Source organism: Gallinula chloropus, assembly GCF_964237585.1.
Source record: "Gallinula chloropus genome assembly, chromosome: 8".
Taxonomy (NCBI): domain Eukaryota; kingdom Metazoa; phylum Chordata; class Aves; order Gruiformes; family Rallidae; genus Gallinula; species Gallinula chloropus.
In genome coordinates, this window is record NC_140093.1 from 4510607 (window position 1) to 4534484 (window position 23878).

Sequence of the window (23878 nt, forward strand, 5' to 3'; positions counted from 1 at the left end):
ACAGACAGTGAGAGGGCTGCCGCCTGTTTGCGTCAGCTGGTTGTCAGGATCCTCCTGGCCCTCTGTTTATATGAGCCTGTCAGGGTGGAGCTCAGCACAAGAGCTTCATCCGGCGCGTGAAGCGGCTCTGGTAGGGCGCAGCTGTATGGTTGCCCGTCCTGCCAGCACCATCTGATAAGAGCCTGAGCTGAGGTCAGTTCCTGCATTCCTGCTGTTACTGCGGTTGTCACCCCTGTCAGAGGCAGCGTCTGGCTGCAGCACGTGCGGCGCAGAGTCTGCAGAGACAAGCGAGGCTTTCACCCTCCTTTCTCTCTCTGATCCTGTGCTGTAATCCCAATCTGCTCTGCTCCTTCTGTAAGGATTCTGGGATTTGCCTGGATTTTGCTGACGTGCCTGCCTCGGATCAAACCCCTTCTACTGAGCCATCGCGCTCGGGCTGGTTTAAGCAGAGATAATGCAAGGCAAAGTCTTTTGGGTGACACACACCCACTCACAGCATTGGGGCCACTTGCAGCTGCTGTCAGACAGCTGTGTAAGGGCTTGGAGCGTGTTCAGATTGAGGTCAAAGCCTCATGGTCTCCAGCAAGGATAGGACAGGTACAGGCCCACCCAAAATATCACTTGCAGGCTGCATGGGAACTGTAAGGCATCTGTGGTTTGCTTGCAACCAAGAGGCACTGGGCTCTCCTTGGCCTTCCTCTGGGTGGAAAGGCAGGAAGAGACCAAGTGTCCCACCAAGGAGGATGCCTGGTGGGCTGGCACGTTGCTGCAAGGCAGGGAAGGTACAGAGAGAGGTGTTGTGTGAAGGACATGATGCACGGGGGATCTTGGCAGGGAGTATTTCAGTAGGGAGCTGAGAAGGATCATGAGGTGAAGCCCCATCTTAATGGTGCAAGTGAGTGGTCCCAGCAAAGCTTTGGAGTCGGGGTCCTCTCTGAAGAGTCAAGAGCCCATCGGTGTGCAGAGCCACTGTGGGAAAGTGGGATTTTTATCCTTTGCATCGTGGTGAATTCCAACACAGCTTAATACTGAGGATGGGACTGATTCTGCCCACGTGCTGTGCTTGCAGTGCCCCCGTGGCACCGAAGGGCTGAGGTATAATTAGGGCAATTACTTTTCTTGGAGAGAAGCAAGGGACAAGCGGACAGCCAGGTACTAATTAGGAGCAGTGTCTCGAAAGGCATTTCTGGTACGGCCAAATACAACGTTATATTAAGCTCCATTTTATTACTGAACACGGTGGATATTCTAATTTGAGCATTTTAAAATCTAAGGCTGATTTAAACCACTTTGTAAAACTCCACAGCCCTGCCTGTAGGGCTGAAAACTGTTTGCTGTCAGGGCTTAGCAAAATCCATGTTGTTTCATGTTTCTGCAAACTGCTTGCATCTGTTTGCACCAGGCAGGCAAATGGGTTTGGTTGGGGTTTTTTTTCCTGCTGTTCATCTGAGGTAGGGATAAACACCCAAAAACCTGAGTTTCACGGGTTCTGAAAGCCTGAAAGAAGCAGCATGTCTGGTATAAAAAAGCCAGGGATCTCCTGGAGAGAGTCCAGAGGAGGCTACAAAGATGATTAAGGGCCTGCAGCATCTGCCCTGTGAGGGAAGACTGAGTGAGCTGGGGCTGTTCAGCCTGGAGAGAAGAAGACTGAGGGGGGACCTTATCAATGTTTATCAGTATCTTCAGTATGGGATGCAGGGGGAAATGGGCAGCCCCTTCTCAGTGTCTGTGGGGACAGGACAAGGGGCAGTGGCTGCAAGTTGGAGCATAGGAAGATCTGCACCAACATGGGGAAGAACTTGTACCCAGTGAGGGTGAGGGAGCCCTGGGACAGGCTGCCCAGGGGGTGTGGAGTCTCCTTCTCTGCAGAGATTCCAGCCCCGTCTGGACACCGGCCTGTGTGCCCTGTCCCAGGGAGCTGCTTTGGCAGGGGGTTGGACCCCATGGGCTCTGGAGGTCCCTTCCAACCCCTGTGAATCTGTGAGTCTGTGATTTAATATGAGAACTCGGTATTTCCTGAAACACACACATTCCTCCTGCTGAATCTCTCAGTGTACAGAATTCTTCACACAAACAAACCGTATCCAGCTTTTGTCTAGTTTGAACCCTTCCAGAATGTTTCCAGTTTCCTGGAAAAAAAATTTAAAAAAAAAATGTATAAAAGGTGCAGAGGAGAAGATGTCTTAAATTGGGTTAAAGTCATGTTGTTATTGTTTTTCAAGCTTTAAAAAAACCCAAAAACAAGAGAGACTGGGTGTTTGAAAGCTGATGCATTCCTCTTATCTGGCTGTGGTTTCAGATTAAATTTCACTCCAAAGAGTGAAATGCCACAAAATGCCATCGATTTTTTGTTAGTTTACCCCCCATTAAACATGTTATGCTGTAAAGCCTTTGCTGCACTTAAACAACTGTAAATTGCAAGTAGGCAACCCTCACCGTGCCCTCCCCAAACCCTCCCTGAGCCCTCACCTTGCCCTCCCTGAACCCTCACTGAACCCTTGCCAAACCCTCACCAAGCCCTCCCTGAACACTCACCAAGCCCTCTCCAAACCCTCACTCAACCCTCCCCAAGCCCTCCCCAAACCCTCACTGAACCCTTGCCAAACCCTCACCAAACCCTCCCCAAGCCCTCACCGAACCCTCCCTGAACCCTTGCCAAGCCCTCCCCAAACACACAGAAGCAGCTTCCAGGCACTGCCAAACAGTTTAAGATGCAGAAGACCAGGGCTGCTCAACAGTTTGACAGTTATTGTTTCTGAAGACTAATGGTTTTGCTTTGCTATCCTTCTGAAAGGCTTCAGCCACCCACAACCACCTACCCAGCAGCTCTTTCCGTTCGTGCTGCGAGAGCTCAAGTGCAGGAACAACTGAGTTTGATCTTGGGACAAAACCAGGGCATTTCTGTGAGCATGTTTTAAGGGAAGGGGTAGTAACTTCTGCTCGTGGGCTGAGAATTAGAAAAGAGTTTGGTTGGGGGGGTGTTGGTTTGTTTGGGGTTTTTTAAAACAGATTTTTCAAAGTAGTCTGTGCTCAAGGGGCTGAATGTCTGGTCCCAGTTGAGATGGCTACCTTGGAAACACACACCTCAACATCTCCAGGAGCAGCAAAAGGAAAGGTTTCCTGAAAATCCAAACCTCTTCTGGCAGATGAGGAAAAGTGATTGAAAACTTACGCAGCCAGCGTTACCAACAAGAAAATGTGCTTATTTTTCAGTAATTTGATGGGTGTTGGCTTTAATGTTATCAGGCACATAGCTTTTAAACCATTTCATTGTCTTATCCTTCTTTATATATTGCCAAAGTCTTCTGGTGCAGCCCCATAACTGAATTTCAGGTATTCAGGGAGAGGACAGACTATTCCCCTTTCAGCAGTGTGGTAATGAAGGACTGTGTTTTATTGCTTCTGTGCTTCGAGGTATGATGGGTCACAGAGAAAAGTACTCCCTGCCAGGCAAGCCTTGAGTTGTTTTCTCAAGGAAAGGGAAGCTAATATGTTGCTGGTGCTCTGTGAGGCTTTTTGTCCTGATCATTTAAGATAGAAATGAGCCTTGGAAAACGCTGCCATTGAATTTGTTTGCGATGCGACTTACGGCAAGTACCACCATCTGTACAAAAGCATTTCTGCACTTGTTACTGACAGGGTGATGCCCTTTCTTCCTTCAGAGGTATTTTAATTTGCTGATGAGATGTATCTTTGCAGGCTGCATCCCCATGGAGAGATGGAACTCAGCTGGCAGGTCACAAGTAAGGCTTAGTTAAGCTGCAGTTGGAACTTGCTCACTCAATCTGCTCCGCAGCCATAGGAAACGGGACTAATTGACCCTTGTGCACTGTCTCTTACTGCTGATAGAAGTATGAAATATACAGATACAGTCACCTTTTAAATTAGAATAAGTTTGATTTAAGGTATTGTTGTCGTGGTTGGGCTTGTTTTGGGTAAACGAGGTCTGCTCCACCAGTGCTTTTCACATTTACCTTTTGGTGATTGAAGTTTGAAAAGAAGTTGAGAATCCTTTAGTTTTCAGATTGCTGTATAAACACCAAGCACACAGGGCTGGATTTCAAGTGCCAAATGGTTTAGGGAAATGAAACAGACTTTAGCAAAGCTAGCTCAGTCATTTCAGAGTCCTGCTAAGAGAATGATGTCACGGCTTTGGGCTGTTTCTAGATCTTTGCCCTGCTGTCTGACTGCTTTTGTCTTAAACTGTGAGTTTCCCACCTTAGTTCTCCTCTGAAAGGCTGAGTCGTTCCCTTCTGCCCCATCCCTGGGCTCTAAAGCTCTCCTTTTCCAGCATTTCGAAAGATAACACCCAGCACAGCTGAGTGTGGCAAACCCCGTGGGCAAAGTTCTCTATGGGCTGGGGTTGCTCTGTGTTATCAGGCTGTCAAACCTGAATTAAAACTTCCAGATAACTCTGGATTTAGGCCTCATTCTCTAAAACTTTGACAGGGATGTAGTGACTTACGGGGTTTAAAAGGCTGTGTAGAGTGTGCTTTGTGATCCAACATGGTGGGACCCATGCGTGGTGAGCGCTGGCTGCTCGCAGCGGCGCTGAGCATCCTTTCCAGAGGTTTGTCTTCATTGTGTGCCAGGTTCCTGGCACATGCAAAGCCAGCAACCTTGGGCTGGGTCCAATTTGAAGGGGGCAAAGCTGAACAAAAATTTGTAACACCACATCCGCTATTTTTATTCCAGAGATGCAGCTCAGGGGAGAACATAAAAGGGAGAGGGTTTGAAGGATGGTTTTTGTTTGGTTTTAGTTTTGTGGTTAGTTTTGCTAAACAAGGGCTGGGTTCTGCACCCGTTCGATCAGCAGGGACGGCGGGGTGCTGGCTTCTGGGTGAGGTAGGGTTTGTCTTACCTGAGCAGTCAGTGAGTAAGGGACAGTCCCTTGAAGGAAAGGGCGAGCGGTCGCCCCTCCGTGTCGCAGAAAACAGTTGGTGCAGCTTGGAGCCTGAGAAGTTTTGCAGGCTGAGGACAGGAAGCTGTAACTCTAAGGTGCTCGCCCTTATCTGCGCCCTGCTCATGGGTTTTTCATTATGCAATCCCAGAAAGTTCTGCAGCATCGTGTGGCAAACACAGCTGCCTTACACGCACGTTCCGCCTGCGTGGCTTTGCTCCAGCCCTCTATCTTTGCTCCTGGGTCAGCCCTGGCTGGAGCTGTAACTTCTTTCACCTCACGTTTTCCCTTTCCCACAGGATATTGTACGTAATTCCTGCATGCTTATTAGTGGCTTGGTCTCTGTTGGAACTGGGCTTTGTTTGGCAAAGAAGACAGCAGGGAAAACTAAGAGGTGATTGATGATGGATCCTCTGCTGTCTGCCTGCACAGAGTTAGAGGCACCCCCAAAAAGCTGCCTGGGACTGATGTGCTCTGGGGGCTCCTGCCCTGTGGCTCAGGCAGAGCCGGTGTAGGCACTCCTTCACCCAGCTCAGGGAAAAACCCATTCTTCTAAGGCTACAAACCCTCACCCACTGGCCTGGGGAAGTATTTATTGCCGCCTTCTAGAGGGAAAAGCTGAATGGTGCTTGGAAATTTTCACAGAGAAGCAAATACGAGCGACCTGCAATAGTTTCCCCAGCTCAGTTACTGTCAGCAGCGAGCGCTGACAGAATCCGGCCGGTGACGTCCACAGGCTGCCTTCAGAAATGATGACTGTGTCACACTTGCTGCCTCAGTTCCCTTGCTAGCTCGTGAGGACCTGTTTTCAAGCTTGTCTTGGTAAGCGTTAGAGCTGGATACTTTATTAAAAAAAAAACCCCAAAAAATGCAAATTTTCATTTGACTTTAAGTGCTGAAGCTTTTCCATGGGAAACCAAAAAGCACAGGGCTTGTGATAAAATCACAGAAGTTGTCAGAAGTAGCGTGCTCCAAAACTTTTACTTAAATTCTACCCACACGCTGCAGAAGTGCCAAATAAAAAAAAAATTGCATCAGATCCCTGTGGATCCACAGTTCTTGCTCATCCAGCACCAACTCATCTGACTTGCACTCTGCAGCTAAACTGAACGCCAGTCCCTTGTGTTGTGTCATGGAACCGTGCCGGTGTTTGCTTCTTGTTGATGTAGACCTTATTAGAACACAGGGGAGCGCTGAAAAGGCTGGCTGCTCAGGAGGTTTCTCATGGTGCTACGAGTTGGATCATAATATGCTTTGTTGCTAAAAAGCCACTTTCATGGTTAGAGTTTGAATGTTTTATTTAGTGAGAAGGACTTCCTCAAGTACAAGTTGTTCTGCAAAGGTTTGGTGTTCCTACTAGCTCGGATCTAACTGTATTAGTTAGATGTTTGGCAATTAACATGCTTTTTGTGTGAGCTGTGGAGTGCTGGAGCAGAGGGGATGGGGCCCTTAGGCAGGATGTGAGTGCATTATTTTTATGGCCTGTGTCTTTATCTTTTGGGAGAATTGCCTTTCGGTTCAAAAGACTTCTGTAGGTCCTTTACCTTCCAGAACTTCTAGTGTCTTTTTTCTTTAGGATGCAGAAGTTTAACAAGGAACTTGTGATAAAGACTTTGGCAGCCAGCTACACTGCTGAGAGCTCCTCTCGATTTCCCTTCACTTCACCAGACTTTCTTAATGCGTGAGTGTCCCAGTTCTGCCATGGCAGCACTCTCTACCTGTGAACATGACCCATCTTCGGGCTGGCATCACGTAGAGGAAAAACTGGCGGGGCCAGAGGAGATCAGAAGTGGCAGGTGTGACAGGCAGGATCTTCTAAAGATCTGCTCGAGCCGGGCTCACATTTCGTGCGTGCAACTTGGAACTGAGTGTGAGCAAAAGCCATCGTGCTTACCGAGGCTCTTCTGTGGCTTTGCAGGTAGGAAAAAGTGAGATGGCAGGTTTGACCAAAACTGTATCAGGAGGGAGTTCAGCTTTTCACCTAGATCAGCGCTGTACCAGACAATTTGGAAGTGAAACGATGATGATGGAGGCAGGCGTGCTTGTTTGCGCCCGGCTGCCTTGTTTCTAGCTAGCAGCAACAGGATTCGCATTTCATGCACGCCTTGCAAGCAGGGGAGCAGGGGCTGGACTTCCACAAACGTTCCCTGCATGGTAGTGGGAAAGAGAGTGAAAATCTTTTAGAATTTGTTTTAAAGACATATAATAGGAAAGGAATTGTGGTGCAGCACCAGTAATCCATATACAGTGCTTCATACAGCGCCTCTTAGGTCAGTATTATGTTTCAAGGACTGAAACTTGTGGTAGGGGCAGTACATAGCAGTATCGTTCTGTTACATTTGAGGAACAGAGGGAATTTTATAGGATTGCCAATGCAGTAATTTCCTTTCTTTTTTTTTTCCCTCCTTGAACTTAGGTGGGGTTTGTTGTTTGAGGTTGTTTGGTTTGTTTGGATGTTTGATTACCAGCCAGGAACAGGAGCTAGAAGTAGCACATACTTAGTTTTTGTTTAATTGCAGTTCTTTGTTTCCTTCCCTGAATAATCTCTTTCAAAAGTTCTGAAGCCCTCTTTCCTGGAACTCTCTGATTTCCAGGATTTTTACCCAAAGTTGTACATATAAAAGGCCACTGTAACGAAAGGGCTGTGAATGAGCAATCTGGAGTGTCAGGACCAAACAGTGTGCAGGATGTGATGAGAAAACCACTGTCATCTCTCATCTCAGGGGAGGCAGGAACTATTCACTGTCCATTCTCTCCACTGTTACTCAGGTTGTACAGTTCCACTGCCCTTACCCTCTGCCTCTGCACTGAAAATCCATGGGGTTTTTTTTCCAGGCGAGGAGGGTTCCTCCCCCTTGCCTTCTCTCTTACAACCCCCCTGTTGTCATAGGATCCCCCTTTTCCTCAGCCACGCACTTGCTCCTGTCCCTTGATGCTCCTGGTCAGCCCCATGTCTTCCCAGCCCCAGGTGTCACAGTCAAAATAGAGTACATTTCTGGGTGGCCTGTACTTTGGGAAAGGGCTGTTTCTCCCACCTGTGATTCCTGTCAAGGATGCTGTGAAAATGCTCCTGAGATTTCTTAGCAGAAGACTTGATCCAAAACCAAGAAACGTTTTCTAACAAAACCAAACCAAAACACATCCAGGTTGCTTCAAAAAATAATTTACCTGGAATTTCTTAGCTCTTAGGTTCAGCTCTCTAGTGAAATATAAACCCTTCTTGCATGTGAGCCGAAGTAAACTGAAAGATGCCACCTGACTTCCAATCTAACAGACAGTCTCAAAGACAACTTTTTTTCCCCCCAAACCAGGAAGCCTAAGAAATTTATTTTCAAATCCAAAAGGAAGAAGTTCCTGCCAGCCTTTCGCACCCCAGTAGAAGTGACCTGATTTTTCAGCTTCCGTTGGAGCTGGTGGGTACGGCAAGAATTTTATAACTTTGCAAACTGCCTGACTGGCTGAAATGCCTATATATGGGCTTCAGCACCTGCTTCACGGCCCTCTGCTTAGAAAAGATTGCCCTTCAGCAATACAGCCAGATGACTGGTTTCCTAGTTCCTCCTTGCGCCTTGGCTCAGGAAAGGAAAACACTTCCTCTTCCTTCTGAGGGCCCCAGACTTCCTGTGCCATCTATTTTTACAACTGTTGTAATGAACCCCGAGTTAACCACTTCCTTGCCTGGCTTAGCATTGGCCTGACATCTTCTGAATCTCTCTTCACCTCGTGGCTTTCTACGCGGCTTGTCACTTCAGGGTGTGTTCAGAGCTGCCTCTCAGCAACCCCCTATTTGGAGTGTCTTTGTGGAGGTGTTCCCTTGGCCGGATGGCGTTGCTTGGTGGTAATGAGGAAGAGGAGGCTCAGGCCTTGCTGGCCTTTCCACACCAGGTAGTGAGGCAGACTAGATGATCTCAGCCAGATGAAAACCTGTGGGAAAGTTTAGGTGGATGGATTTGGAAAGGGGAATCACAAGATTTGACCAAAGGCTCGTGGTTAGAGGCTTTAGTCACGCTGGTTTTCCTGAAATGAGGAGCCCACGGACCTGTTCAGCATGAAGGTGGGAACAAGGTGTAGCCAGCTGAGTTAAACCATTGTACAGCGAGCCTGCACAAGATGGAAGGGAAATTCATAACCAGAAGGACCTGCAGAACTGAGGGCAGCTTCTGGAGGGCAGGAGACACCAGGACATCCTGTGAGGAAGGGGGTTTCCAGACAAAAGGGCTGGAGTCAGAAGGACATTGGAAAGACCCGAGTCCATGGTTTGGGATGCAGTTGAAGTGGCTGTGTTTGGTTTTACCGACAGCCTTCAATGACATAGCAGAATCTGGACAAGGAGGCAGCAAGCAGATTAGCAGAGGGTTTGCTTCCTCCCATCGCAGAACCAGGGGTTGGCAGGTAGCTTTGTGAGGCCTCTGAGCCCCGTGTTTGCCCTGTTTCAAGCCTGAAGCCAGATGAGGTGCTTTCTAGCCAGTTGTGAGGAATGTTTGGGTACTCAGCACTTCCAGAGACATGGGTGCACTCTCCCTGCATAGCCCAACTCCAGTGTCCCCTGCCTGGCGAGGTTCCCGGGCTCTAATCCGCCTCTGCTGCCAAGCAAGCCAGCCACATCTGACGGCCGGTCCGGGTGGGACCTGCAGCACCAACTGGCTGCCACCTTCCTTGTAAGACAGTTTAGAACTTGCCAGACTGCCGCTGCCATGTCTCCAGGCTGTCCTTCTGCCAGACCGTGCCAGTCCCTTACTGCTGAGCTTTCCTTGTAAGTCCCATTTGCCAACGTTCTGTCTGTCCCTGCCATTTTTCCCTGGGTCTCTATGGTATCGTCCTGCGTTCCTCCATAGGCAGCGTGCCAGGCTGGGCACAGCGCTCCAGCTGAGGCCTTAGGGTACCAAGCACCACAGAGGAGCTTCTTCCTGCACCTCCTAAGACACCCCCCCATTAATAAATCTTAGAAAGGAGGGCTTTTTCTGATGCAGTTTCCTACTGGAAAGTTGCTTCACAGCCTCTGATTCACTATTGTCCTGATTCCTTTGGGAAATTCTCCTGTTTTACGGGCTGTTCCCTATGTTCACTTGGTGCTTCCAGTCTGGATGTTATGGCTGCCATCAGTATGAAGCTGAGGTACCGGCAGTGGCACTGGAGGAGTCATGCGTGGCAGGAGGGCCTGTCCTCCCCGCTGCCGGTGTCCTGAGCTGTGTGTAGCACAGCTCTGGGGTTGTGGTGTGTTGCCATGGAGATGACACTTGCCATCCACGTTTCTAATAGCTCGAAACAATTCGCTTCACAATTAAGACGAGATCCATCCTGCGATAACCCTGAGGAAGGAGTTACTAAATGAAGGTGGGGGAGGGCGGGAAGTGGATTTTGTTGTCGCGCTCTGCTCTGGTGACTCCAGCTTGCCCTGCTCAGTTTTGTTTGCAGTGCCCCGTTCCACCTCTGTCCCCTGTCTCAAAAACTTGAGCATGTTTGCATCACACCCAGGCTCCTTTTTGCCTGCCATCCGTCCCCTGTCTCGAGGACCTTTGCCAGGAGTGCACCATCAGCCCAGTCTTTGCTAACACGCTCTTGCGACCAGATACTGGCGGACTCATTACCACTCTTTTATCAGCCACCTCTGCTTTTCCTTCCCAACCTATAAACCTCTGCCTCAAGGTCAAGTGTTGAAAAGGCAGATGTCCCAGCCACATGCAGCTTCTTTCCTCACTTGCTGGCAGTAAAATCTGCTGGACCTGCCTTCAGGGAGGTCCTCTAGCTACCTGAGTGCTCGCTGCAGCAGCACCAAACCTGGTTTTGTGCATTAGCCTGATGCTGCACAGGCAGCGGTGGCCCTGCAGCGCTGGGCTGGGAATGCAGCCTGGGGATGGTCCCAATGCCCTGCAGCCGGTGGCAGAGTTACGGGGTGGTTGGATTTGGAGGGATTCACATGGCACTTGTCCATGGTGGTGTCCAGACACCTTGCAGCTGTATGTCAAGCAACACAGCTAACGTTTGTTGGCTCTTGTCCTTTCCCCAGTGGGTGAGGTGTGTGTGACAAGGCTTTGCTGTTACCATTCTCCCAGTTCTGGCTTTTACCGTTCTCCCAGTTGAAGCAGCGCAGAGGTTTTGCTGTGCCTCTCTGGAGGAGGGGGGGGGCAGGGGCAGCAAAGCAGCATGCCCTGCTCTCCTGGGGAGCGTGAGGAAATTTGGAGGTGCCTTGAACGGAGTGGAGCTCGTTTTGTAGCGCAGGCAAAGAGGCTGAGAGGGTTGTTGGGCAGAGCTCTGTGCAGGAGGGGCACGGCCCTTCCCACACGCTTCCTCTGTCGAGGTCCCCGCGAACGGTGACAATTAAAGCACAAAAGAAAACGAGCGAGGACAATCCAGTGAGCTTTGCTGTCGGGCTGCTGCGATGGCAGAGCTGATGCGCAGCGAGGCCGTGCTGTGGCTTTCACTGTGCAGGGGAGGGCCCTCGAGCTCCCCCACCATAAGTGGGCGCAGGGCGGGTTTTAGGCTCCCCCGTCCCTTCCTCTGTGCTTGGCCGCAGCTGGTCAGAGCTCCCAGCCACGCCGGTTCCCCATTTCCTCACTCGCTGTCGCTGTGCAGCTGCTCGGGACGCGGGTTCTGCTCCCTGCTGAACTCTGTCTCCAAACATGGGAACACCATCCTGTCTTTTTACTGTGTGCAGTGGGGTGCTTGGTCCTCTTTATCCTGCACGGCTTTGGGGAGGGTGGGCTGTCAGAGAAGCTGGGGCTGCCACGATGGAGACTTCCCCTTTGGGAGTGAGTGGTTGGTTTCTCATCCATCTGGCCACAGATGCTCACGAGAGGAGATGGCAGGGTGGCTGGAGGTGGTGGGCTGGCTGCCTGACCAGCCAGCCGAGCTGGCAGGGGTAGAAGGGCTGTGTAACTATGGTATCTCTTCACATGTGCATCCCCCTTGCCAGCACGTGAGCCCAGGGTTTATGGCCGCTCTGGGGAATTTGAGCTGGACCACAGGCCTCAGTACGCTCTTGAAGTGCAGCACGAGGAGTTAGAGGAAGGAGGCTTGTTACAAAATGCTGCTCCTTTGGGTTACCACAGAGACTGGTGCAGTTTGAGAGGCCGAACTGTCCTTGGCAGCCAAAAGTGCTAATTCAGCCTTTCCTCCCGCTTACGCCAAGGCTCCCATCAGCCCGAAAAGAGCTGTGCCGGGCAGTCTGTCTTCTTACAGGCGTCCTGGGAGAGCAGGAGCTGAGAAGCAAAACAAGGCTGGGGGACAGTGTTTGGGCGCTGGAGGTGGGAGGCCTGCTGTGCAGGGGTGGATGGGAAGGGAGGCTGCAGGGACAGTCATCAGTCTGGGCTTCTGGGGAAGCTTTGGGAAGTGAAGTAGGAGTGCGAAGCCAACTTTGGAAAGAGAGGGAGCGGAGTGGGCCACAGTGATGCAAAAGGTGGGGGAGAGCACCCATGGCATAGCTTTCCTCCTGCAAAGGTGCAGATGGCAAACCGGGACCATCCTGTTTCCCCCCTCATGTGTTTTAGGGTCTGAGCACACACTCTGAGGGGGCTCATGCCTCTCTCCAGGCGCCCTTTGGGGTAGCTCAGGGCAAAGCAGACCATCACAAGCCTCAGCTCTCCTGAGCTCCAGTCCCCCCGTGGGTTTTGTAGGTGGTGGGCAGGCGGCAGGCCAGGCATATTGCATCCAGAGGAAGGCTGGGCGTGCTGCCATCGAGCAGTCGGCGCTGCTAACAGCGTGCTTGGCGCTGCTGGTCACGTATCATCGCCAACGCAGGGATTCCAGAGCAGAGGAAGGCTCTGCAGGGAAGACCAACAGGGAAACATAGAAGCAACTGGCTGAACTATTCCAGCTCTGTCCCAGTGCAGTGCCGTGACTTCAGGATCCTTTCACGGGATGGATCAGAGCCGAGTGCTTTTCTTTTTCCTCTTTGGTGGTGGTCCCTGATTCCCAGCCTTCACAGAAGCAGGGGAATTAATACACTGTGGTCATTAATGGGTGTAAACCAGCAGTCCTTCTGATTAGGCTGAGCTTGTGCTGCTCTGGCAGAGCAGGATCTGGCCTACATCGTTACCTCATTACAGCCCTGGGAAGTTCTAACGAAACGATTTGTTTCAGCACCTCTGGCCTCACAAACCCAGGATCCGGTGTTTGCCTGAGCTGAACACGACGTTTTCCAGTGTGCAATAGATCTTGGTAAATGCAGGAACACCTGGGAGACGGAAAAGGAGGCGGTATAGGCAGAGCTCTTGGAAACATCATCCGTGATTGTTATGAAATTGTGTCTCGCTGTGCTGTTAAAGACATGCAGGTGCAGTTAAAAATGAAAAGTATCTTTGGTGGCAGGCCTGAGGGCACTGAACTGGGGTTTGGTATTGAAAGCGCTGTCCTAATTCCCAGCCTGAGGTGTTATTCTTGAGGAAAATGAAAAGGGAATCTTGTGGCTGCTAGGCCTCACTGAAGGTGTTTCCCTGTGCTCTGCATGCTGTGGTGACTCTCTTGGGTTTGCTGCGTTTGCCTGTTAAAGGGGTAATAAGGAAGGGGGCAAACGCAAACGGGAGGTAAATGAGCTTGTTCAGGTGCACATGTGTTAACTCAGACTTTGTGTGTGTTAATTTTTGCAGCCAGTAATCATGGCCCAAAAAGGGAATGAGAGCATCCTGCCTGTGTGTCAGAGGCAGGGGCCCGAAGCGTGGCTGCGCAGCCAGTTATTTCAGATTGGAGGCAAAGCTTTAATCCATTCATTCACTGCCTGAGCTTCCCATGCAAAACCAAGCTGTGTGCATGTAAAGCAGTGATCAGCCTTCCTTTTGATTGCCCGCTGCTGCTCTGGCCTCAGCTGCAAACAGTTCCCAGTGTTGCTCTTTTTAAGTCCAAGAACAATGGTCTTGTGGGGCTGGAAAAGATGCACTCTGCAGCATTCCTTCATGGTGTTGCAGCATGTGTAGGCAGGGCTTCCTTGGGCTGGTTTCTCTGGGAAAAACCTCTCGATTCTCTGGAAAGCCAAGAAGAGCACCCCTTATGAAGAGGCATGGGAGCTTCTGGTACGTGCTGCTGCTGCTGCCTTGGGTTTGGGCAGGACTTAGGTGGGGTTCTGGAGGTAAAGCAGAGCTCTTTTCGTTTGGTCAGGAGGTCTGTGCTGAGCCAGACAAATCATTTCTCCCGTGGTTGAAGTAACAAGGCAGGGCTGGAGGATCCAGCAGGTTTACTGCTAGCACCCATGTGTGGATGTAATAGCTCTGTAGCTTTGCCTCTGAACCTCTAGTGCCTTATCTCTGTTTGTCATCTGCAAATACCCGTTTCCTGAGCTCAGTGGCCAGGGCTGTGCTCCAAACAGGTTTAGTCACAGTTAAAATTCAGCCGGCAAGCTCTGTGCCTGATGCCTTCACAGTCCTAGCTGAGTCCCACCTCATTATCCAAGCTGGTTGTGGGGCTTTTTCACACGATGGCCCCTTGCTAACTTGTTTCATTCAAACCTAGTTCTGAGTCTTTGGATCCTGGAAGGGATACTAACTCCTGGATTTAGACACGTTTATCTTGTGACTCCACAGAAGAATTCTTCCTGCATACTGCAAAATAGAACGTAGCCCAGGGGTTTTGTGCTCAGCAAAGGAGGGAAGGCAAGAAACAAACCTGTGAGGATTCTTTGTTTGCAAAGGCCTCCTCTGCTTCGAGGCCAAGCACGCTGAATTGAACAAGGGAGCTCTTCCCTGTGGCTTCAGTGAATCCTTGGTGTTGCCATTGCTGATGATGTTGGCTGGGATGTATCTGTTTCTGTCAGTACTACACAGAACAAGTGGTCAGATGGGCAGCAAGAGACGGGCAGCAGGAGCAGGGTTCTCTCTCTCTGTGACTTAGTTTTTCCCTCTGTGAGGAGTGGTGGTTCTCAGGTGGGAAATCCCGGCCCGTGACAGCCTCTGTGTTTTGTTGCAGGCATCTGAAGGTGTTGCTGTGAAGTGCTTTGAGAACTTGGAGGACCTGATAGAATTTTACAGGAAGGAGAACATGGGCCTGGTATGGCACCTCAGGTATCCAGTGCCACGGGAGGAGGAGGAGGCTGCAGATGAACCAGAGGAGGATGCTGGTAAGAAAGCCATGCCGTGACTTGGTGACTCAGACCCTTGACACTTACTCTGGACTGGAGATACGCTGGGCAGGCAGAGGGATTACACATGCCACACAATAAAATGGAGCAGGGCATAGAGACACTTCAGCTGGCAAGGCCTCGAGGCAGTGAGTTCTCATGGCTCTGGGGCACTACTGCCCCTGGAGCATCAGTTTAGCTGACCTGAGGGTGAAACTCTCCACAGAAGTATGTTGCACCAACTGCAGGGCTGCCCAATCTGTTGTGTTTCATCTGGACGTGGGCTGGTTTATGTCCAGCCATCCGATATGTCCATGCACCCCTGTCCCTGCGCTGCATCTCTAGGGCCACTGCCACAGCAGCAGAGACTTGGAGCAGTGCTGTGCACCTGCAGATGCCCCTGCACCATCTGAAACTCAGGGCCCCTTCTCTGCTCTGAGGTAGAGGACAGTTCTGAGCTCCATAGCCAGAGGGCACGGATCCTGCAGTGGCACACAGGCTGTGTATAGGGGTAGGTGGGCGATGAAGAGCTGTGATTGGCACCATCCCAACTATTTCATACTAAATGTCACTGTGGGTTCCTGACACTCACTGGTCTTGGATTGTTCCTTGGATTTTTCCTGCACTGTCCCTTGGATCTGTCATTGTTCTGAATCCCAGAGGAAGGTCGTGCCCACAGAGCCATCCTTCCTGTCCTTCCTGCTGTCTCTCCGGAAATGGTGAGCATGACAATAAAACCTGTCTGAAGGACAGAGTCCCTCTGACAGACAGACAGACAGGCCTGTGCACTAAGCAGATTGACGTGCCCGTGTGCATTTAAGCAACCCGATGGATCTCTGAGAGGAGCTGGAAGATTTTGGTATGTGATTCTCATGAAGAAACAGAACAAAATTTTGCAAAGCTGCTCAGGAAAGATGTTCCTGTTTTTTGGCCAGCTGCACTGAGCCTCCAGCTCCCAGGGCGGGGGAGGGAACTACAGTAAAAATAATACACAGAGAGGCGAGCAGCAGGGAACGAAGTTCTAGCCAAGACTGGGAGCCTGTAGCTGAAGAGATATTAGTGCTGAGGCTGGGCTCTTCAGTTTCATTAAGGCACTTTGGTGCCACCGTGCTGAAGCCATGAGGGGCTGATGGCTGTCTGGCTGTGTCACCTGTGGAATTGCAGGGGTGGAAAATGAGCACCCAGATACCCTGTGGATGTACCACCCAGCTGTGCCGTTGCTTGGTGCTGCCGTGGCTCCATGAGCTTCTGCCCAGGAGCAGTGGATCAGTTTGGGGAATCTTTTTGTAAGGAAAATTCCACCTCACAACTCAGCCAGCTACGTATGACAGGTGTAACAACACGCTGGAGTAACTGGTATGAAAAGGAATGCAACCATGGTTGGGATAAATGTTGATGAGCTCACTCTTCTCCCGGGAGAGGGAGGTATGCTGAGCAGCAGGATGACAGAGCAGGAAAGCCCTCTGTGCTTCCAAAAAACCCCTCTGTGCTTGCCCTCAGGGCAAGGAAGGATACTCAGCCCCTGTTCAATGATGGGCTCGGGTTTTCCCCTCTGTGTTTGCTTACTTTAGCTGTTCACTCCTTTCCATCAGCAGCTTCTGGTGATCTTTCTGTCATGCTCCATGCGTTCTGCCCCAGTAGCAGATCCCCACAGTAGTGGCAGTGATACAGGCGAGGGACAACAGTGTTCTCCAAGCATTATATTCACAGTCACTAGCTCACCTTCCTAGTGGCTGCACAGACAGGTCGGTCAGACTGGCAGGGACGGGGTGACGCTGCCCAGCAGAGCCCGCTGGTCTCACAGCACTGACACCCCTGAGAACAGGGCCGGGCTGGTATCGAGCCCTGAGCTTCCCAGCTCTGAAATCAGGGCTGTTCAGAAGGGACAGCTCCACAGTGACTGCCACTGCAGTGCAGACCCAGCCCTGCCTTTGGGTGAGGGAGAGGAGGGCCAGTTGCCGTGCTGGGATGACCGTGCCTTTCCATTCCTCCTTGCCAGACCTGGTACCCACGCCTCCTATCCTGCCCCCACGCAACATCATCATGGCACTGCCGAGCACCGAGACAAAGGAGGTATCTTCTCTCTCTGAACACTCCAGGGTGGCTGATGTTAATAAACTGTCCCTTTCTGAGACACTACTCCAGCGACTGCAGTACCAGGACACGAGCAGGTGAGGATGGCAAGTCACAGGGCTGCAGGCTCACCTTCAGCCCAGCTCCATGCTCTCCAGGCCTCTCTGTTTGGGACAGCTGAGGACCTATTTAATTCAAGGAAACTACTCCTCGTTTATACTACCTAAATGAAGGAGAGAATCAGGTCTGCAGTGCTTTGGCTGCTCTTTACAGCCCAGCTGTCACCTAGAAAATAAATACTTTTCTGAAGTATAAAAGTCACTAGTAAACTTTCTCCACTTGAGGGGTGGTTTTCTGATAGAAAGGACGGTAATCTCTGAGAGAACCTGGCATAGCCATGGGCCTAAACTGCAGATCCTATCAGCCAGTCCTCAGAGCCATCTCGTGCATGGATTTCCAGGTACTCTACTTCCTGGTTTACTCGAGCTCCAGGTCTGACTCACGTTGCCCACGTGCCCACTGTGTCAGACCTGGACATGCGCCGCAGCTCGGAGGAAGCAGCGTGACATTTAATGACCAGATCTGCAAAGTTTAAAAATACAAGCAGGAGGGATGCCTGACGTCAGGGCAGGGGGAGGCGGTGAGCAAGCTGTGGCCATGCGTGGCAGCTCAGGTCCCCGTTGGGTCCCGTTGTGGCCCGGGAGCAGGTGGCTGACTGGGAAGCCCAGTTCTGTTGAGCTGCTGGCACCATTCCATCTACTGAGCAGCCAGATGGGACCTTCTGCACTTCTCAGGGCACATACGGTCTTCTTCTTGGTGCAGGAGTCCAGTGGCCACAGAGATAGGAGGGGAGCATCCTGGCTAGGGCTGTGGTCTCAGCCCCCCTGCAAGGCTGTGTTGGATTGTTTGGAGTCAGGGTGCAACTCAGTGAGGTGAAAGGGAGTCTTCATCTCCCCAGAGCCCCTGAGCTGCTGCTGGTTAGCAGCCCGTCTTTACTTGCCAAGGCTAATGGTCCTGCCATGGCTTGGACAAAGCATCACTGGATTTCCCCTGGCCTGGTAACTCGGCAGTCGTGGAGGAAAAGATTTGGGCTGGGTAAGGAGGAAGAGGAGAAGGTGCCAGCAGTGTGGTGGGGGGATCCATGGACTTCTCTGAGAGCTGCACGTTGACACTGAAATCCAAGGCAGCCCACCCCCATCTGCCTGTGCTGGCGGTGGAAGTTTCAGGAAAAACTAATAAAGCTGCCTGTCATTTGGGAGCAGAGAGGAGAGCTGGCTTCTCACCTGTCCCTTTCTTTCACAGCGTCCCCGACGAGCATCTTAAACTCATCCAGGATTACCTGCGAGTTCACATCATCAGTGACTTTGAGATGGTGCAGACGGGCTCCAGCAATCTTCCTCAACTAAAGAAACTCCTTACCCTTCTCTGCAAAGGACTCTTCAGGTAACCAGGGGCTGGTTTTCGGAGCGTAACGCTGTAACACTGGACTCCAACGTAGGTTCCACGTTTGGGGCCTTCAGAACCTGGCATAGGGAACTGGCTTGCCCTCAAAAGCCTTCTGTTAGAGCTCCTGACCCACGATTCTGGCCTGGAGATGTGTGATCTCTGCACAAGGCAGCCCTGACAGTGACGGTTCCCCGTGGGTGGTTTCAGTCAGTGGTGCATTACTTTATTTTTTTAAATGCTTTGTTTAGAAAGAAACAAACCAAAAGTGCACTAACTGATTAGCTGCATAATTTGGTAATGCCTGAATGACACCCACAGGATTGTCAGGCACGAGCTGCTTAGGGAAACAAGCACACAGGGTGTGCAGCGATGCTTTACACACTGATTTCCCTTCCACTCTGAACCTGGAGTGATTCTGCTGGTGTCAGTGAAGCCCAGCCTGAAGGAAAAGAGAGACAAATCAAGACGCTATGGATTTTACCATTCCTATTTATAGACCTGCCAGGCCCCAAATAGGAAAACTCTAATAGGGAACTAAAACCTCTCAGATCCCTCTTTCTCTGATGGAAGGATGTGGTTTCCCCTCCTTGCTGCCTGCAAGCAAACAGGGAGATTAGCCCACACTTTTGCAGAGATCTTAGAGCACTCTATGGTGGAGGGCACGTACCTTTGTCTGTGGCCTGCAATATCCTTCTCTCCAATGAAGTTAGAAGTGACGTTGTTAGTGCTACTAGCCCAGTCTTGTTCTTCTAGAGCTTTCCAGGGCTGAAGGAAGGGCTACAATGAGGGGTGGATACACTAATTTGCTTGGCTATAGCCCATGGAAGGAAGGCAGGAAGTGAGAGAGGTGCTCAGCTGCTTGGGACCATGGCTGCTCCCCTGAAGTGATGGGTATGATGCCCATTTTATCAGGCAAAGGTGGAAGAATATGCAGCCTGCTCCTTCTGCCAGAGGCCAGCCTCCCACAGACCAACCCCTGGCAGGACTGAGGATGGGTTGTGCAAAGAGCTGCCCTCCTCCTGTGCCCTGCTCGAGGGTTTTTGCTTCTCTCCGCCCACGGAGCGGGAGACCCAGGTGGCTGCCTAAGAATAAACCCCAACAGCGGAAACTAAAATGTAATGAAATCACAAGTGAGAGTTTGGGGTTGGTAAAATACCTCCAGTGCTGCTGGGCTGCTGATGGCTGGCTTTTTCCACTTCCAACTTCTTGTTCTACTTCACCTTATCTGGGTTTCACAACCCTGCCCTTCGTAAATGTACATGGGACAGCAGGAGGGGACATGCAGTGGGCCCACAGTCCTCTCCAGTGCCAGGACACCCTTTGCATTTCCAGATTTTCTGTGGGGGGGGAGTTTGATGACTGGAGTTTGCAAAGCATCATCCTAGAACAGAGCTGGGTGAGGAGTTCTGCTGGTGGAAACCCAGTGAGGGCAGGGGGGGCTGGTTGCACCACCACTAACACAGCACAGGGCAAGCTGCTGGTGGCTGCAAGTAGCCATGACAGTGTCCTCACACAGTTCTTCCCCAGCGTTTTCTTCCCATTCCTGCACCATTTTGCTCAGATGGGGTGCCTTCTCAGGGGGGTTTGTGAAGGTCCAGGACTTGAAGGGGTTTTTTTTTCAGTGCCAATCAGATCTCTCTGCAGAACCTCTTGCCTGCTGCCCCGTGAATCTCTGCCACCCAGCCCAAGCATTCTCTTCGCTTCAGCTGGCTGATAGTCCCAGGGTGTCTGGGAGTTTTCTGCAGCCTTAATCCCCAAGGTCTGGCACATCTTATCAGAGCCAGGGGGACACCCAGGTGACCACTCTTAGGAGGGGCTGTTCACTCTGGCAGCTCATATACTAAGAATTGGAAGAAGCCAAAGGTTTGTAAAGCTGGTGGGGTACTCTTTCAAGCATTCAGTGCTGAAAGAAACTGGCATGTAAGGGTTTCCCAAGTCAGGGGAATACTCTGGGGACTGGAAAACTGACTCAGGGAGAGCTTGGCACCAGTGCAGCAGGGAGTGGGGACTACCCTGCGAGTGGACTTTGCTCAGAATTTCCTACCAGCTCTAAGGGAAGAACACTCACAGTAGCCTATTCAGCCTGCTACTGACCGAAGCCGTCGTTTGGTCATCAATCACAGCTCTGTGTGCCCTTGTTTATTCTCCCTCACTGGATAATTTGCATGTAGAGCTTTTCAGGCAGCTTTTCAAGCACTTGTGGTACCAGCACTTGTGCAGTTGTACGTGGACCACGGAGGCTTCTGCCCCATCAGTGGAGATCACTGCATGTATTTCCTTTATACTACAGGGAGAAGAAAACAAGAGGAGGTACAAGTGCAGTTCAAACCACTTGGTAGTTTTTTTGTTTGAACACTTGCAGATGCTCTTCCCCCATCCCGAGACGTGTGCTACACGTAGCACTGGGCAGTAACCAGGGCAGTTTCCTCAGGAGCAACCATTTCTGAACTGCTTTGAGCAGCTGCTGCTCTGTGCTTTCCAGAGATGGCCTACACATCCTGCCCCCTTGGTCACAGCAAATATCTTCTCCTTCTTTTCAAACAGAACTTCAGGCAATGCTCCTGCAACTGCCTCCTGGGCCTGACCACGTGGCTGCAGAAATCAGTGGGTGTCAGGGTTTGGGGACAGGGCCACCTGCGGTGACACTGGCTGTAGGCAATCCTAAGCTGAACAGTGATGTTGGAGGACCAAGTTTAGCAAATGTAGGTTGTTACTAGTGTCCTGGACTTCAGTGTGCCCCACGGCAGGTCCTCCAGACTGAAATTTCAAATTTGAGTGCTTCATTTAGGCAATTAATCATCAGTGGTTCAGCACTTAGACAAGTATCTCATCTTCAGACAGTCTTAAGAGTCACAGAACGTTAGGAGTTGGAAGGGACCTTGAAAGATTACCTAGTCCAACCCCCCCTGCCCGAGCAGCATCACCCAGATGATCAGGCACACTTTGGGTTTGGAGCACTTTCCCCAACAAACAGGGAGTAAAATCTGGTCCTTTCAGACACAGGAAAGTGAGGGAAATCACCAATATCCACTGCTCACTAGGCACAAGGCAAGCATACTCACACTGCTCCCCACCATCCTCTTCCTTTTGAGCTGTGCTCCCTGGCTGCTCTTTCCCTGGCAAGTCTTGGCATTACCAGAGTGTGGCTTCTGTGCCAAGTTCCTACAGCAGCGTTTTGACAAGTGAGATTCCCAAGGAATCTAATTGGGAAACGCTGAAGGAATTTCATTGTAACCCACGAATGGTTCCTGTTCAGGAGGTTAAAGCCCGGTTCTTCCATTGCCTTGCTATGCCCAGCCCATCTTTGGCATGTGAGCTGAAAAGCCTAAAGCTTGGTTGTTTCTTCCTTGGTGTGAAATCAGGATGCTTCTGCTGCTGGAGCATCTGTGGGCATCAAAGTTGGCTGGGCTTTGAGATTTTGGAGTGCACTTTGGCATAGTTGGGTTGATGCCAGTTTTACAGTGTCCTCAGGTTTGGTCCAGCCTGGGACATCTTTCTGGGGAGGCTTAGGAAGTTACCACCTGCAGAGCAAATCACAAGGGGCAGCTGGTGTGCCCACACCTTGGCTGTGGCACGGCAAGGTCAGCAGCCCGAGTCTGAGCTGCCTTTGTTGGCAGCTGAGAAACGCCCTCATCACTCATCCCACCTACTCAGAGGGCACAGAGCAGCAGCAGACAGGAATGTGACATATGGTGTGGGCAGGCCTGGTGTGAACGTGTACCCAGGGGCTCCGTGCATGGCTTTCTCCAGGGTGCTAACCCACCTAGGGACCCATCCACAGCCTCACACCTCTGCTGTGTCTCTGTCCCCAGTGAAGCCTCCAGGACCCTTCCGTCTCTGGAGTCCATCCAGAAGGTGTTTGAGCAGCAGCTGCACCCTGGTATCCATCAGCGCTCACAAGTAAGTTGGCTGGAAGGTGGGACGAGGAGAGGGAGGAGTGGAGTGGGGAAGGGTCCTGGTTGCACAGCAATGACTGGTGGGATTCAGGTGATCAGCTACCATTTCTGTTCTCTCTAGCCTGTTTCTGGCTGCAGTGCAGAGGGCACACAGTGAGTTATAGCCCCACAGTTACACTTATCCTGCAGTCCCCACTGCCTGCTCTTCCTTCCTGATGCAGGGGGAAGCCCAGCGAGCTGCCTGAGGACTTCCATCACCCCATCCTCCCTCAGCCTGCAGGCCAGGACTGCACATTTCTCTTTCCATAAACTTCACTCCAGGATGTTTCACTGCCAAATCCTTCCTTCCCCAAGCCCACTTAAGTCCCATGACCTTCCTCTCCCTGCCAGTAGCCCAGAAATCCAGAAGTCCAGGACTTCTGGATGTTGAGCCCTAGACCTGGACATATAAACCTATCCCTAGTCATACAAACCTGTCCCTGGCACCAAGCCCAGTCCCTTGCATGCCCAGGTTTGCCAAATCATCCTTCCACCCTCCCGTACTTCTGCATGGCCACCAAACCTCTGTGCTGCCCATCCCGGATCGAGAGTGGCAGCGGCACGAGCGCTGCTCCTTCCTCCGTGTGCGAGGCTCCTGCGCTTCCAGGCTGTGCTGTGTGGGTTGGGTAATGATGCTCCTCTCAATCTCCCTCCCTCTCTTTTTGTTTCTATGTTGGGGTTACCAGATGCTCGGTGAAGTCAGCCCAGTCAATATCGTACTGAAACTCAACCAGCTGATCTCTTTGCTGTCTTCCATTGAAGAAAAGGTAAGAGCTTTCAAGCTATTTTATATTATCTTCTTGTCATCATTTGCCCCAGTTATCCTTCTTTGCCATCACCAGTGCAACCCTCTGCTGCCGTAAGCGTTCTCTGCTCTGCCTTCATTGCTCACAGCCTGGCACAGAGTCACCAAATACAATTTGGAACACGTAACCTCTTTTCCAGGTGAAAGCACTGCTGATTGAAGGTCCTGATTCGACGCACCGGCGGTCCCTCATCCCCCCCGTCACTTTCGAGGTAAACACAGTGTCTCAGCTCCTGGGAGCTTTGCTGTGCTGCCACAGAGATAACAGCTGTTCCTGGATGCTGCTTAGCACTGTGCCAGTGCTTGGGAGATGCCCAGTGAGGCTGGTGTAACGATGGTCCGTGCCTGTGAATTCAGGCACGTGTCGCCTTTGGATCACACCTGGCTGAAGCTCATGGGAATAACTGTTTCCCAACAGGTGAAAGGCGACTCCCTTGGAATCTTCTCAAAAATACATCTCAAGGTTGATGTGGAAATGGGAAAACTGATTATCAAGAGAGCTAAGGATGGTCCAGAAGACAAGTTTTATACCCACAAGAAGAGTAAGATGCTGATGGTCACAAATGCTGTTGAGACTCCCGGTCCCTTGGGTGGTGGGAAGGGGTTCTCTTTGGTCCCACTGCAGGCGAGGTTTGGCCCAGAGTGCAGATATTTCTGCTACATCCTAGGTGTTG

The 23878-nt window shown here is 51.2% G+C and overlaps 1 protein-coding gene across 1 annotated transcript in view; it reads left to right on the forward strand.

Moving 5' to 3' along the window:
* The window catches only part of INPP5D (inositol polyphosphate-5-phosphatase D), a 53501-nt gene that overhangs the window by 12580 nt on the left and 17043 nt on the right, over nucleotides 1-23878 (forward strand). Inside the window, exons 3-9 of the mRNA XM_084267655.1 lie at nucleotides 14795-14945; nucleotides 16945-17116; nucleotides 18321-18461; nucleotides 22277-22364; nucleotides 23086-23166; nucleotides 23345-23416; nucleotides 23623-23746. Of these exons, the coding sequence (XP_084123781.1) occupies nucleotides 14795-14945; nucleotides 16945-17116; nucleotides 18321-18461; nucleotides 22277-22364; nucleotides 23086-23166; nucleotides 23345-23416; nucleotides 23623-23746 (829 nt within the window). The remainder of the gene's footprint in view (nucleotides 1-14794; nucleotides 14946-16944; nucleotides 17117-18320; nucleotides 18462-22276; nucleotides 22365-23085; nucleotides 23167-23344; nucleotides 23417-23622; nucleotides 23747-23878) is intronic.